The sequence below is a fragment of the Carassius carassius genome, chromosome 5 (assembly GCF_963082965.1).
Source record: "Carassius carassius chromosome 5, fCarCar2.1, whole genome shotgun sequence".
Classification (NCBI taxonomy): domain Eukaryota; kingdom Metazoa; phylum Chordata; class Actinopteri; order Cypriniformes; family Cyprinidae; genus Carassius; species Carassius carassius.
In genome coordinates, this window is record NC_081759.1 from 4,455,755 (window position 1) to 4,477,671 (window position 21,917).

At 35.1% G+C, this 21,917-nt stretch overlaps 2 protein-coding genes across 2 annotated transcripts in view; both read right to left on the reverse strand.

Annotated features, from left to right (window-relative positions):
- The window catches only part of LOC132140665 (cyclin-G-associated kinase-like), a 35,756-nt gene extending 21,810 nt beyond the window's left edge, over nucleotides 1-13,946 (reverse strand). Inside the window, exons 1-10 of the mRNA XM_059549533.1 lie at nucleotides 13,609-13,946; nucleotides 9,966-10,027; nucleotides 9,513-9,572; nucleotides 9,225-9,339; nucleotides 7,913-8,055; nucleotides 7,098-7,223; nucleotides 6,151-6,240; nucleotides 5,756-5,891; nucleotides 5,537-5,649; nucleotides 3,526-3,598 (exon numbers count right to left, since the gene is read on the reverse strand). Coding sequence (XP_059405516.1) covers nucleotides 3,526-3,598; nucleotides 5,537-5,649; nucleotides 5,756-5,891; nucleotides 6,151-6,240; nucleotides 7,098-7,223; nucleotides 7,913-8,055; nucleotides 9,225-9,339; nucleotides 9,513-9,572; nucleotides 9,966-10,027; nucleotides 13,609-13,750 — 1,060 coding nt within the window. The 5' untranslated portion in view covers nucleotides 13,751-13,946. The remainder of the gene's footprint in view (nucleotides 1-3,525; nucleotides 3,599-5,536; nucleotides 5,650-5,755; nucleotides 5,892-6,150; nucleotides 6,241-7,097; nucleotides 7,224-7,912; nucleotides 8,056-9,224; nucleotides 9,340-9,512; nucleotides 9,573-9,965; nucleotides 10,028-13,608) is intronic.
- A 5,279-nt stretch (nucleotides 13,947-19,225) lies between these two features.
- The window catches only part of sh2b3 (SH2B adaptor protein 3), a 34,255-nt gene continuing 31,563 nt past the window's right edge, over nucleotides 19,226-21,917 (reverse strand). Inside the window, exon 8 of the mRNA XM_059549534.1 lies at nucleotides 19,226-20,030. Within this exon, the coding sequence (XP_059405517.1) occupies nucleotides 19,690-20,030 (341 nt within the window). The 3' untranslated portion in view covers nucleotides 19,226-19,689. The remainder of the gene's footprint in view (nucleotides 20,031-21,917) is intronic.

Genomic DNA, 21,917 nt, shown 5'->3' on the forward strand with positions numbered 1-21,917 from the left:
GTACATTCTAATGAAAACAGTAATAGGCGAATTGTTGTCATATAAATCGGGACTTTTATTTTGACGGGTTGCCGTGAATACCTTTACAGTTCTGTGTATTTGATATGATGCTAGTTTTACTCAAATCAAATGGTCAGATGCTCATCAGATGTTGTTCATGTGTTTATGTCCTCATTTAGTGAGATACCAGATGCTGAAATCACGGCGAGCGTAACGCGCGCTTCAGTGTGAGTGTGTGAGGTAAATGAAACCGCGCATCTCTGCCCTTCATTAACAGAGAGAGGCTGAACATGTAGGATTTATATTTAAATCGACTTTTGTGGCTTTATATTTACAGATACTAGTCCATATTGTGATTCGATTATGTGTAATGACCTACTTTTGATTAATTAATTTAAAATTTGTTAAATCTGACTAGTTAGATCCCGCGAGACACATCGGATCTCACGAGATCTCTTCACACTCATACCATTCATATTTTAACTTTTTTTATAATTTGAAGAAGATACCAATCCGGTGTATAGTAGGGATGGGCGATATATCACATGCGATTGTCACGCGCATTTTGGCAGTAAAGCTTTTAAATGGAGCGGCATTTAATAGACAGAGCCGTAGATCACTGACAGGCTACGCAATATCGCGTTCATCATCGAAGGCGATTCATCTGCGATAATGAACGCTATATTGCTTAGCTTGTCAGTGATCTACGGCTCTGTCTATTAAATGTCGCTCCAATTCTAAGCAGGTGATGGTGATTTAGCGGTAATCACGGAACCTGGTTTACTGACTAGATGCGTATGATCATATCGTTAGATATATCGCCCAGCCCTAAATATGACCCTTTTAATGGTATGATATTTAGACTGTAAATTAAGAAACAACATCGAGTGTGCAGTTACGTGAATGGTATTAGCACTTTCTGACCGTGTTTACTCAGAAAATCAGAGTGAACTCAGCAGATGGTGACCAGAGGGCCAATCCTCTTACTGAACGCACAGAGAAAGCACCTCTTGAGGTAAATATGGGGGCAGGGGTTTGTGTACGAGGCATTATCTGTTTGTGGACAGTATTATGACACTGTGATGGTTGGTGGAGGAGGGTTACACTCATGAAATAAGTTACTTGTATGAGTAAGTGTCTTTATGTATAAGTACTTTACATTTTTTGTGTGTGAATTTATGTCATGTAAGAAGTCAACACAGATCTCGATGCGGTCTTAAAGAGCTTGTTCAAACTGTGTGTAATGACATGACTAATGCTGCTTTATCCTGTGTCCCTCTCATCTAATATACCTTCAGATAAAAATCTCTCACAAACAAAGTACTTCTCATTACCACAAAAGCTGGTGTGCCTAAAGCCACAAATCATTGTATATACAGCTTTTCAGCAGTTTAACAAACAGCCAAATTTCAAAATAAAATAAAAATACAGCTGTGCCGTATATTACTATATTACGTCACCATTTGTAGAGGGGAACTGTGAGTGTTACTTTACACAAGCACTAAAAAGAGGAAGATTCATAGTTAATGAAATATTTCACAGCAGAGTATATGTATACTAACCACCTCAAAATACATTAACACAATCAAAAAATAAATAACCGACCAGAAACATTAAAGTAGGGGTGCACCGATCATGATTTTTCATGGCCGATTCCGATACCCAATTTTTTTTTTCTAAGCAAAAAAAAAACAAAGAAGAAAAGTATGCATAAACAAGATGTTTATTTGGTATTTAATAGGCCAAACTGGCTTTTGGCTATTGAAAACAATAACTGTAACCATCTGAAATTAACGGCAGTCACTGCACTTTAAGTAGCCTACATTCAATACAAACAGACAGCAGCATTTAGCTTTTGTTTTTGAATTGGGTTGAAACTACATAGAACTGGCCTTAAATGAAAAGATTAACTGTAACCATGTGAAATTAAAGGCAACAACTGCATAGTTATACAGTCTAAATACCACAGTCAACACACATTCAATAAGATGTTTCTTAATCAGCATTCAGTATTTTAGTTTTTTAATTTGGTTTAAAAAAAAAAAAGGTCTTTACCAGTGAGACTAAATAAAAGTATGCTATATAAATAAATTATTCCAAAATGTTAAAATCAAATAATGTTGGTGTGAATAAAACAAAGATGCAAAGTGTTTCATTCATTCAATTAAACAAATATATTAGGGTAATGATTCACATCTATATTTTTTAATTGAGCCAATGAAACAAATAACTATTGTCTCAATTTAAAAAATACACATGTGAATCATTACCCTAAAATTTATTTAAATGGATGGTGATTGTTAAATCAAAATTACAAAGTAGATGTAGATAAAAGTAGATAAAAGGCATTTCAGTTTTGTCAGTTTAGTCCGTTTTGTTTCTCATCCAACATGTGAGAAGTTGAGCTGAACATCCCTTCACTGCCTCCGCTTGTGCAGGGTGTGGACAGGTACAGTACAGTACAGTAAGGGGCTCTTATTTGTGTGCCAGTACACCAACGGCTGATCGCTTCCTGCTATCTGTGCCTCAGACATGTAGCTCTGCACTTCCAGTGCTGAACGGCTGTCCGTGTCCTGCGCACAGATTTCGAAATACTTCCACACAAATAAAATTATAGCGAATGATTACAAATGTAGTCTGTGCACGCGGGCGCACTTCCGGAAAAATCGTCTGAAAAAAGACCAAAAATCGCGTATTTTAAGCAAAAACCAGCCGGTTCCGATTTATGGCCGGTCAACCGGTGCATCCCTACATTAAAGATGCAAAAAATAAACCATTAGAATTAACTAAGAATAACAATAACACATTAACAACAACTACAAAATTAACAACAACAACCAACAACTACTAAGAAAAACTAGTATTAAAAAACAACCAAACGTGCATGAACTGCAAAATTAACCAGCATGCAAAAATAATAACAAAAATTAACAACCCAAACAATAATAAAAAAGCTTATATTAAATTACTTATAAAAACCAAGACTAAATAAAGAAACAACCAAGTAATATATATATAGATAACAAAAACATTAAACACATTAATAACAAAAATTTAAATCTGTGTAAGTAAAAAAAAAAAAAAAAAAAAGCATAAATGAAAAAAAAAAACTAACTGACCAACTAATAATAATTGATAACAATAGCTAACATATCAACAACAAAAATTAATAATAAAAAACTATTACTATTATTAAACAAAAAACATCTAAAATAACTAATTAACTAACTGTATGCATGTTACAGAACTGGAAAAGGCATCAGAAAACAACAAGAAACTTCTAAACGTAATGCATGTAAACACAGGATTTCAGCGCATCAAAAGATCCTATGACAAGATAAGATCCAACAGCACACTCTTCACTGATGGACTGTTCATCTTTACAAGACGTTTGTAAGATCGTGTGACATCGCTCAATAGACCAGGGCATAATTACAAAGGAACTGTGACATATTTGAATAAAAAGGGGAAGCTACACATCTGCTACAATGAAAATGACAAATGCAAAGCGAATGCAGAACTCACCAGCATTGTGTAAATTGTTGATCTGCGAGGGAAGCTGTGTGCTGTTCCCGAACCCTCCATTCTGCTCCAGGAGCTGCAGGGATTCATAACCATCATAAACAGACTTCAGACAGTAGTATGAACTGAACAAACTCATCAGGACGACAGTCCACTGCACACACACATCAGGAGCAAAGCAGGAGACTCCAGAATACACACTCTAGTCAGTAACAGCAGAATATCTTCTGCAGCTTCTGGCTGTTGGTGGTAATCACTTTAATCCAGAGAGAAACCCCTTCTTAACCCAGATCAGATGCATCTAAACCGCCCTCTCTATCATGTGTGCACATAGGAGCATAACACTGACGATCGCACTCAAACCCTGCTGTTTGGATGCTTTGAACTAGATCATTCATGTGCATTAATCCAGGAATTATTAATCCAGGAGTCGTTCTTTGAGCAGGGACAGCCCTTGTCCTCCCTCTTGTTTACCAGTCTTTCCTCTGTTTCTGTCTTATGTAGTGAGATCAGTGGCCATTAGGTCAGAGAGAAAACGAGGGATGAGATGCTGCTTTGTCTCCAGGAGGTCAAGGAGGGAGGGAGGAAAGGAAAAAACATGAGAATGAGAAAGGAAGAGTGCGGGAAGGGTCTCTAAATGGCTCTTCAGAGAGTTGTGATCAGTATGTTGGACTCTGCTCGTCTCTGCGTGTGGGTGTGTGTGTGTGTATGTCTGAGGGTCAAAGAATGAGGGGTTTGTTTCAAATGAAGCACCAAAAGAGCCTCATTCAACTAACCCAGCCAGTCGGGTCAACCAATAGAAGCTCTGAAGAAAGAGATTGCAAAAATCTATATAGGGTTGTTCAATCAATGGCTGATGCTGATATTTAGATATTTATATTGTTGATATATAAAATATTTAATGCATTTAATCTATTTATTTATGTTATGTATATTGAGTGCATTATTAATTACTGACAGTAGCATGCATTTGTAATATATATTGAATTAGGGCTGCACAATTAATGGAATTTCTAATCGCAATTACAATTATGGATGCCACAATTACGTAATCGTTCAAAGTGGCAATTAATCATTCAAAGTCCAATTGTGTTATTCTGCGTGCTTAAGAAGTGTTTTTTTATCTTAAGGGCTATTCCAATTATTTTAATTTTAGATTTAGTATAACATTATAATACCGTTCAGATTTGTACCTTTTTATAATTTAAAGAAGAAACCAATTCGATGTATCGTTGACATTTGAAGCTTAATACTATAGAAAAGCACTAAAAGTTTTTAGGTTTAGGTTTGAGCTTATTTTCATAAAAAAATACGGTATTCAGTAGCATCAAACAATGGTACATCATTCAACAAAATTCAACAAAAAACATAATTCAATGTAAATTGTGATAATTGTAATTAATAATCGCAATTAGAGTTTCAAGGGAATAATCAACAATTATGATGTGTGTCATAATTGTGATGTTCTTCTATGCAAATTTTATTTATATTACATAAGAATATAGCAAATATTTAATATTATTTAAACAAAAATAAAAAACATAATTTGTAATAAGTTGCATGACATGAATAATAATATACATTATAAATTAATAATTATATCGAGAACTATTTAAATTAAAATAAATAAATTTATATGAATGTATTCTCATGCAAGGCATATATACTGTATAACATACATGTGTGCATATATATATATATATATATATATATATATATATATATATATACATATACATGTGTGCATATATATATATATATGTGTCTGTCTGTGTGTGAATGCATTTATATATATTTGAATAAATACTGATTAATTCATCTTCAAAATATATTATTTTAAATTAACAGCACTCCACCTAGTGCCAGTTACAAAATCTATCATCAGCCATGTTTGTGGATTATGTACATTAAATTTTTTTTTAATAAAAATGTGTGTGTGTGTATATATATATATATATATTTTTTTTTAAGATTTAGAAAATAGGTTATTGCAATGATATGAGAGACGTTGTACCTCAGTAATGGGTGATTTTGGGTTGACGTTCCTTGCTGCAGCGATCTCCTGCAGTTGGCTAATAAGCTCATTGATTGTGAGGCGCTCATCTGGGTTGATTTTCAACATCGATCCTGAAACAAACACACAAGACTTTTGACAACCAGCAAATGCACAACAAACAAAAGACGAGATTTTTTGGTGAGAGGGAATGTAGTGAAGTTCCTACAGGACACTTACGGGTGAGCTGGTGAAAGACTGTGTACTTGGTGTCATTCTGAGGAATGCTGTATTTGCCGTTTACTATCTGGAGTTTGGCTCCCTCTTCAAACGGGTGCTGCTTAAAACAGAGCAGGTACAGGATGCAGCCCAGAGCCTAGAGAACAAACCAAGACTCTTTAAAAACCACAGCAAGCACAAGAGGAAAAACCTGTTACACTGTACCCTCACCAGGTGCTATGTAAAAATTAAGTGCCTTCTTCACATGGCTTGGACAAAAAAGCTTGGCTTCGTAAGCTTTCATTAAAATTTCGCATCAACTTGCTTCGTCTCTAAAATAAATTTCCATATCTTTCCAAATTCTTCCAAATATTAGCACAGATAATGTGTAAAAAGTCCTAACTAATCTAACTCACCCATATGTCTTGTTTCTCATTTATTGGGTAGTTGGAATAGAGGTCAATCATCTCTGGTGTCCTGTATGCTGGAGTCGTGTTTCTAGTAATCTAAGAGATAAAGAGAGAAACAACAACAAAAAAAGAAAAAGAAAACGGAAATGATTTGTAATTTAATGGGTCTTCATGTTAAAAGATTGCATGCATGTATTATAATAATTGATGATTAAAGCATGCTCAACAATTTACACTGCTGTTTGATATTTCAAACGTTTTGAAAGAAGATGAATTTCAGCACCATTACTTCAGTCTTCAGTGTCACATGATCCTTCAGAAATTATTCAATGTTCAATCAAAATGTTGATTTGTCGCGCAAGAAACATTTCTTATTAACAACTGGGCTTCTTAATATTTGTGTGGAAGTCATGATAAAAAACAAAACAAAAAACATACTATTCCAAACATCTAGTTTTTAATCAATATTTTCAAACTGTTAATATTTAAGAAGATTAAAAGTATAAAAACTTTACTATAGGCTTTGCTAGAAGATTGTAAAATGCTAAAAACGGTTCTTCAATAGAATTAGCTGCTAACCAAAATGCATTGAATAAACACAAACAAACATCCCATGTGCAGAGAAATGGCAGGCTTTGTGGATTGCGTGGGTTTTCAATTTACTAGCAATAACTGATTTAAGACGACCAGAAACCAAACAAACTAATTTAATCAACAAAACAATTAAATCAGGGAATGCTTCCACGGGAAATAGCCAGAGATTTTAATACAATCACCGCAAAATATTTCTCTCAATTATTGTGACAATCCATGAATCACTACCAAAACTACAGCAAAACGAACCAATCAGAGGACAGTAAGTGATGTCAAAGTGACATTCACCTGGTATTAATATTTTTGTAGCATAAAGCTAGATGGAATGCTTGGAGAAAATTATTTGTTGCATGTTTTACCTCGTCTTCCACCATAGATCTCTTGTGAGCAGACCAGCTGTAGTCTGGGTAATGTGCCACGGTGGTGGCGCTGCCAAAGTCACACAGCTTTATAGTGCCCTGATGACTGATCAGTAAATTCTCAATCTAAAGAAGAAGAAATGTTATTGAATAATGTACTTAATCATTTGGCACAGATCAAATGAGACACACACATATATAACGTAATTCCTCAAATAAAAGGCGGGGCTTTTATTTACCTGAACTGCAGAAGGTAACAGGCTTTTATTTGAAGCAGGCTTTTATTAGAGGCAAGCCTTTATAATTCCATCTGTTTGATAAGTAATTGTTTTCAATAACCTGTTTTAAATTAAAAGCGATTGCGTTCCAGTGGACAGAGATCATAACATTAGCACAGAATCAGTTCAGAATCAATCTACGCATGCGCAGTATCATCAGCTCCTCGGTTCTCGAATCGGACGCGTCCGACAGAAACGGTTCTCGATTCAGTGTACTGTTGATCCGAAAACCGATGCAACCGGTTCTTAAATGAAAAAGTAACTAAAATATATGAAAATAAAATTAAATATAAAATATAATAAATAAGTATTATTATATAACTCTTGATAATAATAATAATAAAAATTAAAATTAAGAATTTAAATAAAGGCCATGAAAATGTGTTTATTAAATTAAATTAAAAGTGCTTCAATTTCTCTCTGAATTCTTTTTTCTTTTGATTTTGGGGTGAAATGTTTTCAATATTCTTTGTTCATATCTTACTTTGATGTTCTGTAAATAAAGCATCATTGCAGGATTTAGCCTGTGGGCCTCACCTTCAGGTCGCGGTGGATGACTGGTGGAGACTGTTTGTGCATGTGCTGCACAGCACGACATGACTGGTAAAAGATCTTCAGCACTGTGTCACATGACATGGGTCCTCTCTGCTCCACCTTCTTCACAAAATCCACCAGCTGGCCTGCAGGAAAGGAGGGCGGAGGTCAATGTGAACACAGGAAACCCACGCCAGTGCCAGAAAGTCAGAAGGAGAGAGTGGAATGTGTAAAGTCAGTCAAGAGCTTCCCTTTCGCTTTTAGAAAAAGCGGTTTTGGCTTTTATCAAGACCAGAGTTTCAATGATCACCCAGTAACGAAGTGTGCTAATGTGTGTTACAGGGATTACAGTGCAATTACAATTTTGATAGCGCTTTATTTTACGGCCCTGTTCACCGTACACACTTTGTACTTCTTATTGTATTTACAATAACAGGTACTCAACTTGAACCCACCCCTAAACTTAACCCTAACCTAGTTAGTTACCTTACATTATCAGTGCTTTCTAAGGTAAAAACACTACAAGTACAAGGGCACGCACTGTAAAATAAAGTGCAACATTAAAAATGTTGCAATTTTTATATTTATTAGTGATGCACCAAATTTCAGCAACGGTGAAAACTGTGATTTTTAATGAGCTCTTCTCTGTACCAGTGGACCCTTTTGCTAAATATATTCACTATATTACATATTCATTTTATTTTTACTTAACCTGCGGTCTTCATTATTCAGTGTAGTTTTACATTTATTTGCCGTAAAAACCAGCTATTACAGTCACCGTTTCAACAACAAACTGGGAATAGAAACATAATTATATGATTAAAGCGGTGAATTAATAATGGCCTATAAAAGACCCAACAAATATTTTTTTAAGACACATAAATTAAATTCTATTGTCCAATAACTGAAAATAACAATACTTTAAAATGTGACCTGAATTTGAATAAATTATAATTACATTTGCATTTAAGAAGGGGGTAACACTTTATTTTGACAGTCCACTTTAGACATTCTACTAACAGTATGTAACTTTGCAGCTACATGTCAGCTAGCAGTATTAGCTTACTGTCTGCTTAATATCATCTAATACTTTATTTTGATGGGTCCACAACATACTGTCTATGAGAAACTTTGCAAGTACTGTATGTGTCAACTTATTCTACTAACACTAAACCTAACCTAACAGTCTACTCTGAGAAATAGTAGACAAGTAGTTGCAAAGTTACTTCTAGTTAGTAGAATGTCTAAAGTGGACTATCAAAATAAAGAGTTTTCTCCATCATTTTGTAACACAGTGGGAATGGAGTTTACGTACCTCTACACAGCTCTGTGAGGATGAGGAACTCAGCCTGGCCCGTGTCCGACTCTTCCTTACTGATGGACGCAGCGGAGCAGAACTGTACAATATTGGGGTGACCAGACAGCTTTTTCTACACGGAGCACGTGGAGAAGCAGGTTAACCTTTCTATAGCTTTTAGAAATGTTTTTTTTTTCCTTTAACTGGGTAATATTCCTATATGTTTTACAAACTGGTGACAGAGAAATGCTGCTCTATGGATGTGAGAGATAGCAATTGTGAAAATAAAACATTTTTAATTATTACCATGAAACAGACTTCCTGAACGATGGCTTTGTTCTTCTCCTCTTCATTGGAGAGAAGTCTCTGCACACAAACATACAAATAAACACAAATTTCAGATCTTTTTTGAATTGTTGTTGTGACTCTTTAGCAAAGCACAGGAAAACTACCAAAGAAAGTGACAAAAATGCCTCAAATACCTAAATTATGGGCACAAATAAATGCTTCTAAAGTGAATTTCCTCATTTTCTGTATATATGTTATGTAATGTTATGTAATCTTTGATATATTTTATTTTATTAAAAATGCCCTAAGAAAGAGTAAAAAAAAAACTTCAGGGGTGTAAATATTGCTCTTTATAATGACATTAATTAATTCATTTCTATGCAGAGCATAACTAACCCATTAGAACATAATGTATAATAGCAGTCAGTATAACAATATGAATGTTTATGTGTGATGACGACATCATCATACCTTGAGCGCATAGTCCTTACTGCTACCTAAATCCTGGGCTTCATACACAAATGCAAAGCCACCTATGAGAGAGAAAACATATTTTATTATCATGTTAGGTTTATTTTAGGTTTAGTGATGGCACCAATCTGAATCAGGATTTTGGCAGATTCAGTTTTGCTGACTTAGGACTGTGGCACCAACAGGAAATGAGACAGACTCATTTCCGAAAATATATGTAGACTAGTCTGAAATCAGTCTTTTATAAAGGGAAGAAAGAGTTTTCTGAGTGGCACACGAGTGTGAGTAATTCACATCCTTTCCGGCATTATAAAATTCTCTTTAAACACAACACGAATGAGTCAGTCTTCTAGAGAAGACGAGTAACATACACACAGAAAGAAACGTCTGCCCTCAGCAGTCATTACTCAACGAATCCGAGTGACTGAACTCATTACGTCTGCAGCTATGACACACTACACAAAGTTAATGAATCACTGATCTCAGCAAATAACCTATTGCACAACATTTTATCATCAAGAGTAAGTGCTGTGGAGAAAATACTACAAATGGATTTAAAAACACACAGCTAATTGATGTTATGTGGCTGAAAAAAAAGGAACTAAAAAGAACAGGAGCCAGTTCGTTAGAAACTCTGTGGTAAGAACTAGCCTGACCAACTAGCAATTAGCCAAGAGCTAATTAGTCTTTTCAGATTCAAATGAAATCATTCTGTTTACACTACTGACTAAGAAAAGTCAGGACCAGTCTTAAAGATTGTATGCAACCAGCTACAGGTGTAATCATCTTCATCTTAAGACTACAACTAATAATAAAAACAGTAAAATAGCAGTGGAATAAAGTGGAATATTGCAATTTTCTACTATTTATTTCCATTTATCAGCAGAAAATGCTGAATCAAGAAATGAAAAGTGTGAATAAGTAAAAAATAGAAAAGTGTGACTATTTGTCAAAAGCTATTTGGCAAGCTGTTAACATGAGCTATTAACCAAAAATTTTAATAATTAAAACTTATTAATATTTTATTTTCCTTTTATTTGAGTTTCCCTGGATGTCATGCAATCGTTAACGGCCATTAGAGAACTGTGAATATGTGAATGTGACATTAAATTATTGAAATATAAAGTGAAAATCTCAGAGCATACTTCAAGTAAATATTTTAGTTCACAGATGTTCAGACTGAAATAAAAATTTAAAAAATTATATATGGGGTTATATTGAAGCTCATCAAGAGAATGCCAAGAGTGTGCAAAGCAAAAGGTGGCTACTTTGAAGAACCTAGAATATGACATGTTTTCAGTTGTTTCACACTTTTTTGTTATGTATATAATTCCATATATAATTCCACATGTGTTAATTCATAGTTTTAAAGCCTTCAGTGTAAATCTACAATTTTCATAGTCATGAAAATAAAGAAAACTCTTTGAATGAGAAGGTGTGTCCAAACTTTTGGTCTGTACTGTATATATACACATGCATATAATATATATATATATATATATATATATAGACTGACACAAACAATTTTCTTTGGAATACCATGCACTGATGTGCGAAATATGCTTCATGCATAAAAAGGAAAATTTATAAAGGAAGGAAATAGGGATTTATTTATAAAACTAAGAATGACTATTTCATATCACCCAAGCATTTTGTTGATCCACTACAAAATGTTGAATAGAATTACATTACATTACTGATTGTATGGCTCCATGAACAGATGCTGACCGTGTCAGGTGTGCATGTCTTCACATGAACAAAAGTGTCAATGCCAGACAGGTATTTATGGACACTTGTGAAACAACCCTCAAGTGACCAAAACGGCCTGTAACCATGGCAGCGGGTAAATGAATACCAGCGGAGGGCCGAGTCAGGCTGCAGGAATCAAAAAGAGCTTTCCAGTTTTACATTACACTGTGCTGACATTCACACACACCACCGATTTCCAAGGAACAGTCCAAAACAAAGTGAAACAGGAACAGCAAGAGACCTGAGGTAAATATCAAGCATACTGATTCAAAGATTCAAATCTGGACTGTTCTGTTCAAGTGAAAGACTTTTCTGGACACAATTTCCAGTAATAATGACCAACATTACAGTCCAGAAATGTCATTGTGATGCAAGGAATTAAAAAATAAAATACCATGTCTGATCCAGGAACCTGTGATTGATTGTTCATGGATCATCAGTTCAGAGTTCAAACTTCCAACTTTTTGCTTATCAGCCCAGATCTCTAACCAATATGCCTCACCAACACCATGCAAATCATTCCTGTTCACCCAGAATGCCCTCTGTTTCCTGTAGTTGTCAACACACCTTAGCAAAGTGAAGGACTGGAGTTATACAGAATGAGCACTTTCAGTTTCAACAGATTTCAATAGATCTGACCAAAACACCCCACTTTGACAGATAATAAATAATTCAAATATGAATATACACCACATAAGCAGTAGAGCTATTTGCACTTTATTTAGAAAGGATGCATTAAACTGATGAATAATGACAGTAAAGTCATTTAGAATGTTACAAAAGATTTCCATGTCAAAAACAACGCTGTTCTTTTAAACTTTATCCAATTCATTAGAAAATTCTGGTTTCCACTAAAGTATTAAACAGCACAACTGTTATCAACACGGATAATAAGAAATGTTTCTTGAGCAGCAAATCAGCATATTAGAATGATCTCTGAAGGATGATGTGACACTGAAGAGTAGTATTGATACAGTTTCAATACTACTGTAACCTGCTACAGTACTAGTGTGTGCTATATTCAAATTATGGCAATTTACAGTAACAATTAGTATTAATATTTACAGAAGCACATTTCTGCCATGAAATAAAGAAATAAAAAAATGATTCACAACTTTTTTTATCTTGCAATTCAGACTTTTTCCGCATGAGTGTCACACAATTGTTTTATTTTGAGGTGGAAATAATAATGCAATAAGTAAACTATTCGTGGGGGGGGGGGGGGGGGGGGGGTGAAAATTCTGAGATATGAACTCAGAATTTAAACAAAGTCATAATTTTTAAATCACTATTTACATTTTTGTCCCATGGCGAAAACAGACTGCCATAAATGTGACATCATATTTTATAAAAGAATGAAACCACTAAAAGAATAAAAATAAATGTTTTTGTACCATGTAATTACCTTGATGTATGAATACAGTCTGTACACAGGTGCATATATATATATATATATATTAGCAGTATATATTCAGTTAAAACTGAACTTATACAAATACAAATGAACTTACGGAATATGAATATTAACTATATTAACGTGACTATTCATATGGTTGTGCTAGTGACATAATATAAAAAATAAGTTGCATACATCTGAATGCCTCAAGAACATACATATTATCATCTGAAATATAAAATGAGTTCATGTCAGGTGTATCAGAGCGACTTGCAAGTGACTTGCTAACAATTTAGCCAGCTAGTTTAAGCCCATTGTCATCTATATTATAACAATTATATACATATACAATAAACCTAATGTTAATATTTGTGACTAAGAAAACATTACGGATATTTTGCAGTCAAAATGAAGAGCTGTTTTGAATAAAATACATGTCAGTGTCTTAAGCAGAGGTTAGCATGACTAGCCTGGTGCTATTCTGAATTAATCTTTTACCTTCCGCGATGACTCGTTTGATCCGGAGCTTCAGGTCTCCGAGCTCCACCACTTGACCGACGAAGTCGTTCTGATCCCGGCTGGCGGCACCGGATCCGCCGGGCCCGGCCAGGAAATCGAGCGCTGACTGGAGCAGGGACATTTTGTCCCTCTTTTTCTGTTGCGCCTATTAACCGGAACCGGCACCGGATGGAGAACAAGTGCACTAACTCAGCTAGTGGTGTGACAAGATAACAGAGCGTTAATTTGGATTTAAACTCTCTTTTTCTAAGATGAAAACATCTCGAGTACTGGTTCCGGTCGACCTGCTCTCTCTCAGCGGTATTTCCGCAAGCTGCTGACGACACACACACACACACACACACACACACGACTCACGAGTTGCTTTCAAACTCTGCTGTTTTGGCAGGTCGTCGTCCATCAAAGTCTACGTCAAATGTTTAGACTAGTAAATATGTCTCAAATACTGTTATGTACAAGTGATGTCATCAGACGGTGATAGCCTACGGAAATGCATGTATCATGATAGTTTTTATATGGTAATACCACAGTAACGTTACATGGTCCCACACCCAGAAACATTCCTTTTGGTACTATACCCATAGACTGTATAAAAACAGACTAAACCATTATAGAAAAACACTGTGCCTATATTTATTATTTTTTACTTTAAATATGCCATGGTAAAGTACCATTGTACCATTTGAAGTGTTGTTATCAAACAGTACCATAGTACACTGACATTTAATAAGGTTTGAATTAAAAATTAATATAATCGCCTACAAGCATAAGTGATTAAAAACAATAGGCTATAGCATATACTGTATTAAACAATTTATCGATATCATACATCAATATTTTAGTCACTTAGAGTGTTAAATATTAGCATTATTCTCCCTAATACTAGTCCAAAAATCATACAAGATTTAAATTGTAGAGTATCTTGTGTACTGCCATGAATATATCCTAATATTGCATTACAGACTAATAATGTGAAAGAATGACTCATTAAAGTAACTGTAAAACAGGGAATCATGAAAGATATTATGACTAATATTTATGGTCCTGAAATTGATGATGTTATTTTCTTACTTCTATGCAAAATACAGTTATATATAATTGTTGAATAATAAATTAATATATTAATCAACACAATTGATTAATACACTCATTTAAGAAAAGGCTTTATTGCAAAATATTGTTTTATGGCTCCAAAATTAAATGACCTTATTTAACAATTAATTTAGTGTCTAGAGCAATCTGAATCTGCGTAAAACAATAATTATTCTATTTTTTTCTCATCATCACAGAGTGAACTCATTATAAAAAAGCAAAAATACTTAGTGGATTGAAACATTAACTTTATTTTTTTCTTAAAAAAAAAAAAAGATCAAAAATACAGTCGATATAATTTAATATGCATACTGCTACATGGAAAGTAACTAGAAAGTTTGATCAGAAAGCTGTGATGGAATGGTTAAACTAGCTGAGGGTGAAGCCCAGGGGTTTACAGTGCTCTTATACGTCTCATAATAACAACAGTATAGAAAGAGAAGACATACATTCATCAGCTGAACTTTGAGGGACCTCAGATGCGACTCTAAAGCAAAGTGGTGCAGTTCGGAGCATGTATGTACAAAGCATCTCAACGTGCACCACACTGCTCCAGGATCAGATCTTCCCATTTCAGTCGCTATATAACAACACAAATGACTTTGAGATGCACTGTGTCAACATGACCCGTGTGGAGGAAGAAATTCATTACCAGACAATGCAGCGGTTTTATATTGTTTTAGTTTTTTTTTCTGATCGAGTCAGACTTATGAAATTTAATCTGTACATATTACAAATCATGTTAGAAACAACGTACTGTATTTGCATAAAACAAGTGTTTTATAATTACAAAAAGACATTCTGGGTCATTTGCAAAGCAGCAGTCATTTAAACAACACTTTGCTGATTGAACATCACTTATTAGTGGACGTGCACGTCAACGACACAAGTAATTAAGAAAACCAATGGTCTAACTCCATCTGCTCAATGCTGCTCTCAAATACCGTCCAATCATTAAAAAAAACAGTCCACAATGCAATGTGAGGTAGTGATACACAGGTACAGTTCACACTTTCATATCATGTTAAAAAAATATAGATATTTGTGTAGAGTGTAGAATGTGGTCGCCTGCTCCTTGCCACATAGAGGATTATGAAACGGTTCTTTGTGGTATCGAGGCTTGTTAGAAAAACGAAGAAGAAATGGCTGATAAAGATCTGAAGAGCAAGAACAGAACGTATTGTAGCACAGACCGGATTCTGCAGCAAAGCAGAAGAGAAGGAGAAAGTATATCAAGCTTTCTTGCTTTGGATCATTAATTGAAACTCACAAAACCTGTCACCCCACAACCAGAAGAAAAAAATAAATATTATACTGAATGAAGCCTATTTTAGGACCATTATTATTTATTTAGCATTGTAATCCTTCATGTAATTCTCTCCGACCATAAAAAAAAAAAAATAAAAAAATAAAAATAATAATAATATATATACAATGGGTACGGAAAGTATTCAGATGCCCTTAAATTTTTCACTCTTTGTTATATTGCAGCCATTTGCTAAAATCATTTAAGTTAATTTTTTTTCCTCAATGTACACACAGCAACCAATATTGACAGAAAAACACAGATTTGTTGACATTTTTGCAGATTTATTAAAAAAAGAAAAACTAAAATATCGCATGGTCCTAAGTATTCAGACCCTTTGCTGTGACACTCATATATTTATCTCAGGTGCTGTCCATTTCTTCTGATCATCCTTGAGATGGTTCTACATCTTCATTTGAGTCCAGCTGTGTTTGATTATACTGACTGGACTTTATTAGGAGAGCCACATACCTGTCTATATAAGACCTTACAGCTCACACACAGTGAATGTCAGAACAAATGAGAATCATGAGGTCAAAAGAACTGCCTGAAAAGCTCAGAGACAGAATTGTGGCAAGGCACAGATCTGGCCAAGGTTACAAAAACATTTCTGCTGCACTTAAGGTTCCTAAGAGCACAGTGGCCTCCATAATCCTTAAATGGAAGACGTTTGGGATGACCAGACCCCTTCCTAGAGCTGGCCATCCGGCCAAACTGAGCTATCAGGAGAGAAGAGCCTTGTTGAGAGAGGTAAAGAAGAACCCGAAGATCACTGTGGCTGAGCTCCAGAGATGCAGTCGGGTGATGGGAGAACGTTGTAGAAAGTCAACCATAACTTCAGCCCTCCAACAGTCGGGGCTTTGTGGCAGAGTGGCCCGATGGAAGCCTCTCCTCAGTGCAAGACACATGAAAGCCCCAATGGAGTTTGCTAAAAAACACCTGAAGGACTCTCTGGTCTGATGAAACCAAGATAAAAAATTTTGGCTTTAATTCTAAGCGGTATGTGTGGAGAAAACCAGGCACTGCTTATCACCTATCCAGTACAGTCCCATCAGTGAAGCATGGTGGTGGCAGCATCATGCTGTGGGGGTGTTTTTCAGCTGCAGGGACGGGACGACTGGTTACAATCGAGGGAAAGATGAATGTGGACAAAAACCTTCTCCAGAGTGCTCAGGACCTCAGACTGGGCCGAAGGTTCACTTTCCAACAAGACAATGACCCTAAGCACACAGCTAAAATAATGAAGGAGTGGCTTCACCACAACTCCTTGACTGTTCTTGAATGGCTCAGCCAGAGCCCTGAATTAAACCCAACTGAGCACCTCTGGAGAGACCTGAAAATGGCTGTCCACCAACGCTTACCATCCAACCTGACAGAACTGGAGAGGATCTGTGAGGAGGAATGGCAGAGGATCCCAAAATCCAGGTGTGAAAAACTTGTTGCTTCTTTCCCAAAAAGACTCATGGCTGAATTAGATCAAGGGTGCTTCTACTAAATACTGAGCAAAGGGTCTGAATACTTAGGACCATGTGATATTTAAGTTTTTCTTTTTTAATAAATGTGCAAAAATGTCAACAATTCTGTGTTTTTCTTTCAATATGGGGTGTTTGTGTACATTAATGAAGAAAAAAAAATAACTTAAATGATTTTAGCAAATGGCTGCAATATAACAGAGTGAAAAATTAAGGGGGTATGAATACTTTCCGTACCCACTGTGTATGTGTGTGTGTGTGTATATATACATATATATAAATATATTCAAATTTTTGCAAATTAAAAAAAATAAATTACTGTATAGTAATATTGAAACATGGAAATAATCATGAATACTGAAACAAATTTATGGTCCTAAATTAATTTTTGGAAAAAAAATATATATATATTTGAATAATTACGCATTATTTTAATTCTATTTTTTCTTTTGACTTAAGGGTGAAATGTGAGATTTGCCAAATTATGTATGAATGAGAAAAAGTTGGGTATACAGATTTGATTATTGTGGTAGTGTTAAGCCACAAATATAGACATTCACAATGATTCAAAAAGAGTTGGATAAATTAAACAATGGATAAATTAGCTTAAAATCAACTATTTATGGTGTCAGATTTGGTTGCTGTTAGTTTAAAAGTAGTATTTCCACAGCTAATGAAGCCGTGAAACAGGTTAAAATATTTAAAGCAGACAGAAAGAATGAATTCACAGGGTAAAACTAATTCATTATAAAATATGATAATTGAGGCATAAAACAAATCGTACTGCTGGTCTGGTTTGGTTAATTTTACTCTTTGGTCAGATGAAATTGTAAACCTCTAGAATCCAAGATGACAATACTCGCTGTGTTGACATAAAACTGTGGTTTTTACATAGCAAAACAAAGAAACCTGTGTATTACTACAACTGAACATGAAATAAACAATTTGAATGTGTGTGTGTGTGTGTGTGCAACCAGACTGAAAACGATTCGAATCTTTTGGATGTTTACCACCGTATTTACACCAGACACCTGCGACAAAACTAAATGACTCCGGAGCAGTCTACACCGTGAGCCCCTGATGTGGACACCCCATTTCTCCACTCAAGACACATTGAAAATGAAGTGATTAATAAAAAAAATATATTTGTTATAAAATGTATTCTTTACAGGTTTAAATAACTTCTGACCCTTATATCAAAGCCAGCTCATGATGTTTCTGGTCTGACATAATTTCTATCCATATATCTATGCAGTTGTAGGAATACTAACATATCAAATATAAAATTATTCACATTAAAAATTAATTTTGTAATTTTGTATTAAAAATAATTTTTTTTTTTCCTGTCTGATTATTTTGTTATTTTTCTCAATTGCTGAAGCTTACTTAAAACATTTTTGTTTTCTGACCATATGCACATGCAGTTGTAGGAATATGAGCATATGTAAAATTAATTATATAGTTAATCATATGCAAAATCAAATTCTATTTGGGATAATTTTGTTAATTCTACTGTCCTATAAGCATATGAAGAGTTTATTTGCAAAAACAGATAACTGTTTTGTTAAATTTTCTAAAATCATGTTTTTTTATTATGCAATCATGTTTTTGCAAATGAATTCTTCATATGCAGTTGTAAGAATATGAACGTAAAATTAGTTATCAAATTAAATCACATGCAAAATCAATTTTATAAAGTATTTTGTTTGAAAATAACGACTTTTTTTGTCTGATCGACAAACTGAATTGTCATTTTAGCAATCGTCGATTACTAAAGTCTAGCCTTGAGATTGCAGCTGATTATGAATGTATCCAGTGTAGACGGCCTCAAGTTGTCGCGATGTCCGCTTCCAGTGTAGACACGGACATGTTTGACTCCACTTTTGGTTTGTTACACTTACTGACCAGCCATCGCGAAACGTTCCCATCCAACAACTCCTCGGAGCTATTCTACAACACACACCGATTTGATAGTGACACATCTGTATAATACATTCACACGGTAGACAGCTGGCAGGTGTCCGGCAGTATCGTTCACGCACAGGTGCCTCAACCCTGAGTCTCGTGCGCAATCTCGCACGACTCCAACTCCTTTCTCCGTTTGGCTGCCGGATGCTCTCCGTCTGGCTGGGAATTCTGGAGCATTTTTCCTCTGTTACTTCTTTTGTTCTTTTTCAACCTCTGTCTCTGTCAGAAGAACATGTACTGGTTGTCGATGGCTCTCTTGCGCCCCCTGTCGGGCGGCTCCAGTTCGTAGTCAGAGTCTCGGTTGGCCAGTAGGGGCGGCAGTGGGTTGGGGTGGCGGAGCAGGTTTCTGCGGCCCACTGACTCGCTCCGGCGCAGGGGGACGGGAACAGGGCGGTCTGGAAACGAAGAGGGCGTGTGATGCGGGAGCGCGGATAATGCTGACGACTGGGCTGTGGAGGGGCTGGAGTGAGGGCATGAATCCGGACTACAGTGAGTCAGACTCGGCTCTGAGCTCCAGCGAGAGAAGGGCACCAATACCGGAGAGCCGACAACCGAACTCTGACCTACAGAGATGCAACAGAGATAGCACTTCATTAACAACACTGACAGAACACATAGCCGCTACAAAAATTTCTAATTGCAATTTAGTTGTAGTTAGTATTAGAGGTACATTATTTAGGTTCAATGTCGTTTTAGTTTTTCCTCTTATAAATGTAGAATCCAAAATTGTCCCATCCAACTCAGTACTTTAGCAGAAACTCACTCTTAGAATAATACACTTACAAATAATACTATCAAGTTTGAAGTTCACGGTTTTGATTCGTTAAATTCAGTTTCCAGAACTTTTGACCAGTTACTTTCCTTTTTTTATTACTTTCCTAAAAAAAGCCCTCCGTTGTCCTCAGTGTGAAAAGATGGATCTCGAAAACATACAGTCATTGTTGTTAAGGGTTTAAACCCTGAAGGGATTTTCCTGAAGAACAGCTGTGTATCTTTCAGGTAACAACACAGTATTAAGAATCAAGTGTATGTAAACTTTTGAATGGGGTAATTTTTATTCATTCAACTATTATTTTCTCTTGTGAACTATATGGAAACATCTTTTATGTGAAAGCTCTTATTCAGGTCACTACTATATAAATAATAAAAAAATGCATTTTGTATGATCCATCTTATTTTGGTAATTAACATTTTGCAGATACTGCAAAGTGCATGTAAACTTTTGACGACAACTGTGTGTGTGTGTGTGTGTGTGTGTGTGTGTGTGTCACACAAATATATCTTTTAAATCTTAAAAAAAAAAATACAATTCTAAAAGAGTAATTTCAGTTCATGTAATTATTACTAAATAATGCATTTGTTTATTTTGGGCTAGTAAGATAAAAACTAATACTCCTATTCAACAAGGATGCATTAAACTAATCAAGTTATGATAAAGACGTTTATAATGCTGATGTTTTTCTTTTGAAATGTTTATTCATCAGTGTCATTTTAAAAATTGCAAAACTGTTTTCAACATTGATAATAACAATAAAAAATGTTTCCTGAACAGCAAGTCAGCACATTAGAATGAAGACTGGAGAAATGGTGCTGGAAATTCAGCTTTGCAACACACAAATAAATTACATTTGACAATATATTCAAATTGAAAACAGTAAAAAATATTTCACAATATTACAATTGCAGCCTTGGTGAGCAGAAGAAATAACTTTTAAAAACAATGACCCCAAACCTTTGAAAGGTATTGTATTGTATACTTACAATGTTGCATAATAGAAATTATAATGGATGCAAATCGACAATTTTAAATCTGACAATAAACATTAATAACCATATTACACTCCCTGTATCCCATAGAGGGCATCATCCTCACACTCTCAAATGCTGCATCCTCTACGAATATCTCAGAGTGTGTTTGGACTTTGAAGTATGAGCACAAAATAGGGCATGTTATTAAAATGTGTATATGTATGTGTGTGATAAAACAGGCTCTGTGTGTTTTACAGCTTGTGAGGGAGGGACTGCAGGAAACAGAAACTTGATGGCAGATAAGTCACAGAGTCTGCACTTCTGATGATACAGGTACGAGTGTATATGGACAATTGTGTGTGTGTGTTTTTGAGAAAGTGCATGTTTCCTTGTGTCAGGTCTCTCTGAACTACTAAAACCCATCTAAACCACACAGCATAAGAGGAAAACAGATCCTGTTGAGCTGTGTGTGTGTGTGAGACACAGAGACAAAAAGAAATCAAATGCATGTTTGCATTTATGATCATTTATAGATAAATAACTGCTATGTAATATATTATTTTATTATATATTATCCTACATTATATACGTTTAACAGTGCAGTGCTAAACAGTGTATGATCACATAAACCAGATTTATTACATTTTTATTACGCTTACATTTAATGTGGTTTACAAACAAATTCCAAAATGAATTCTTGC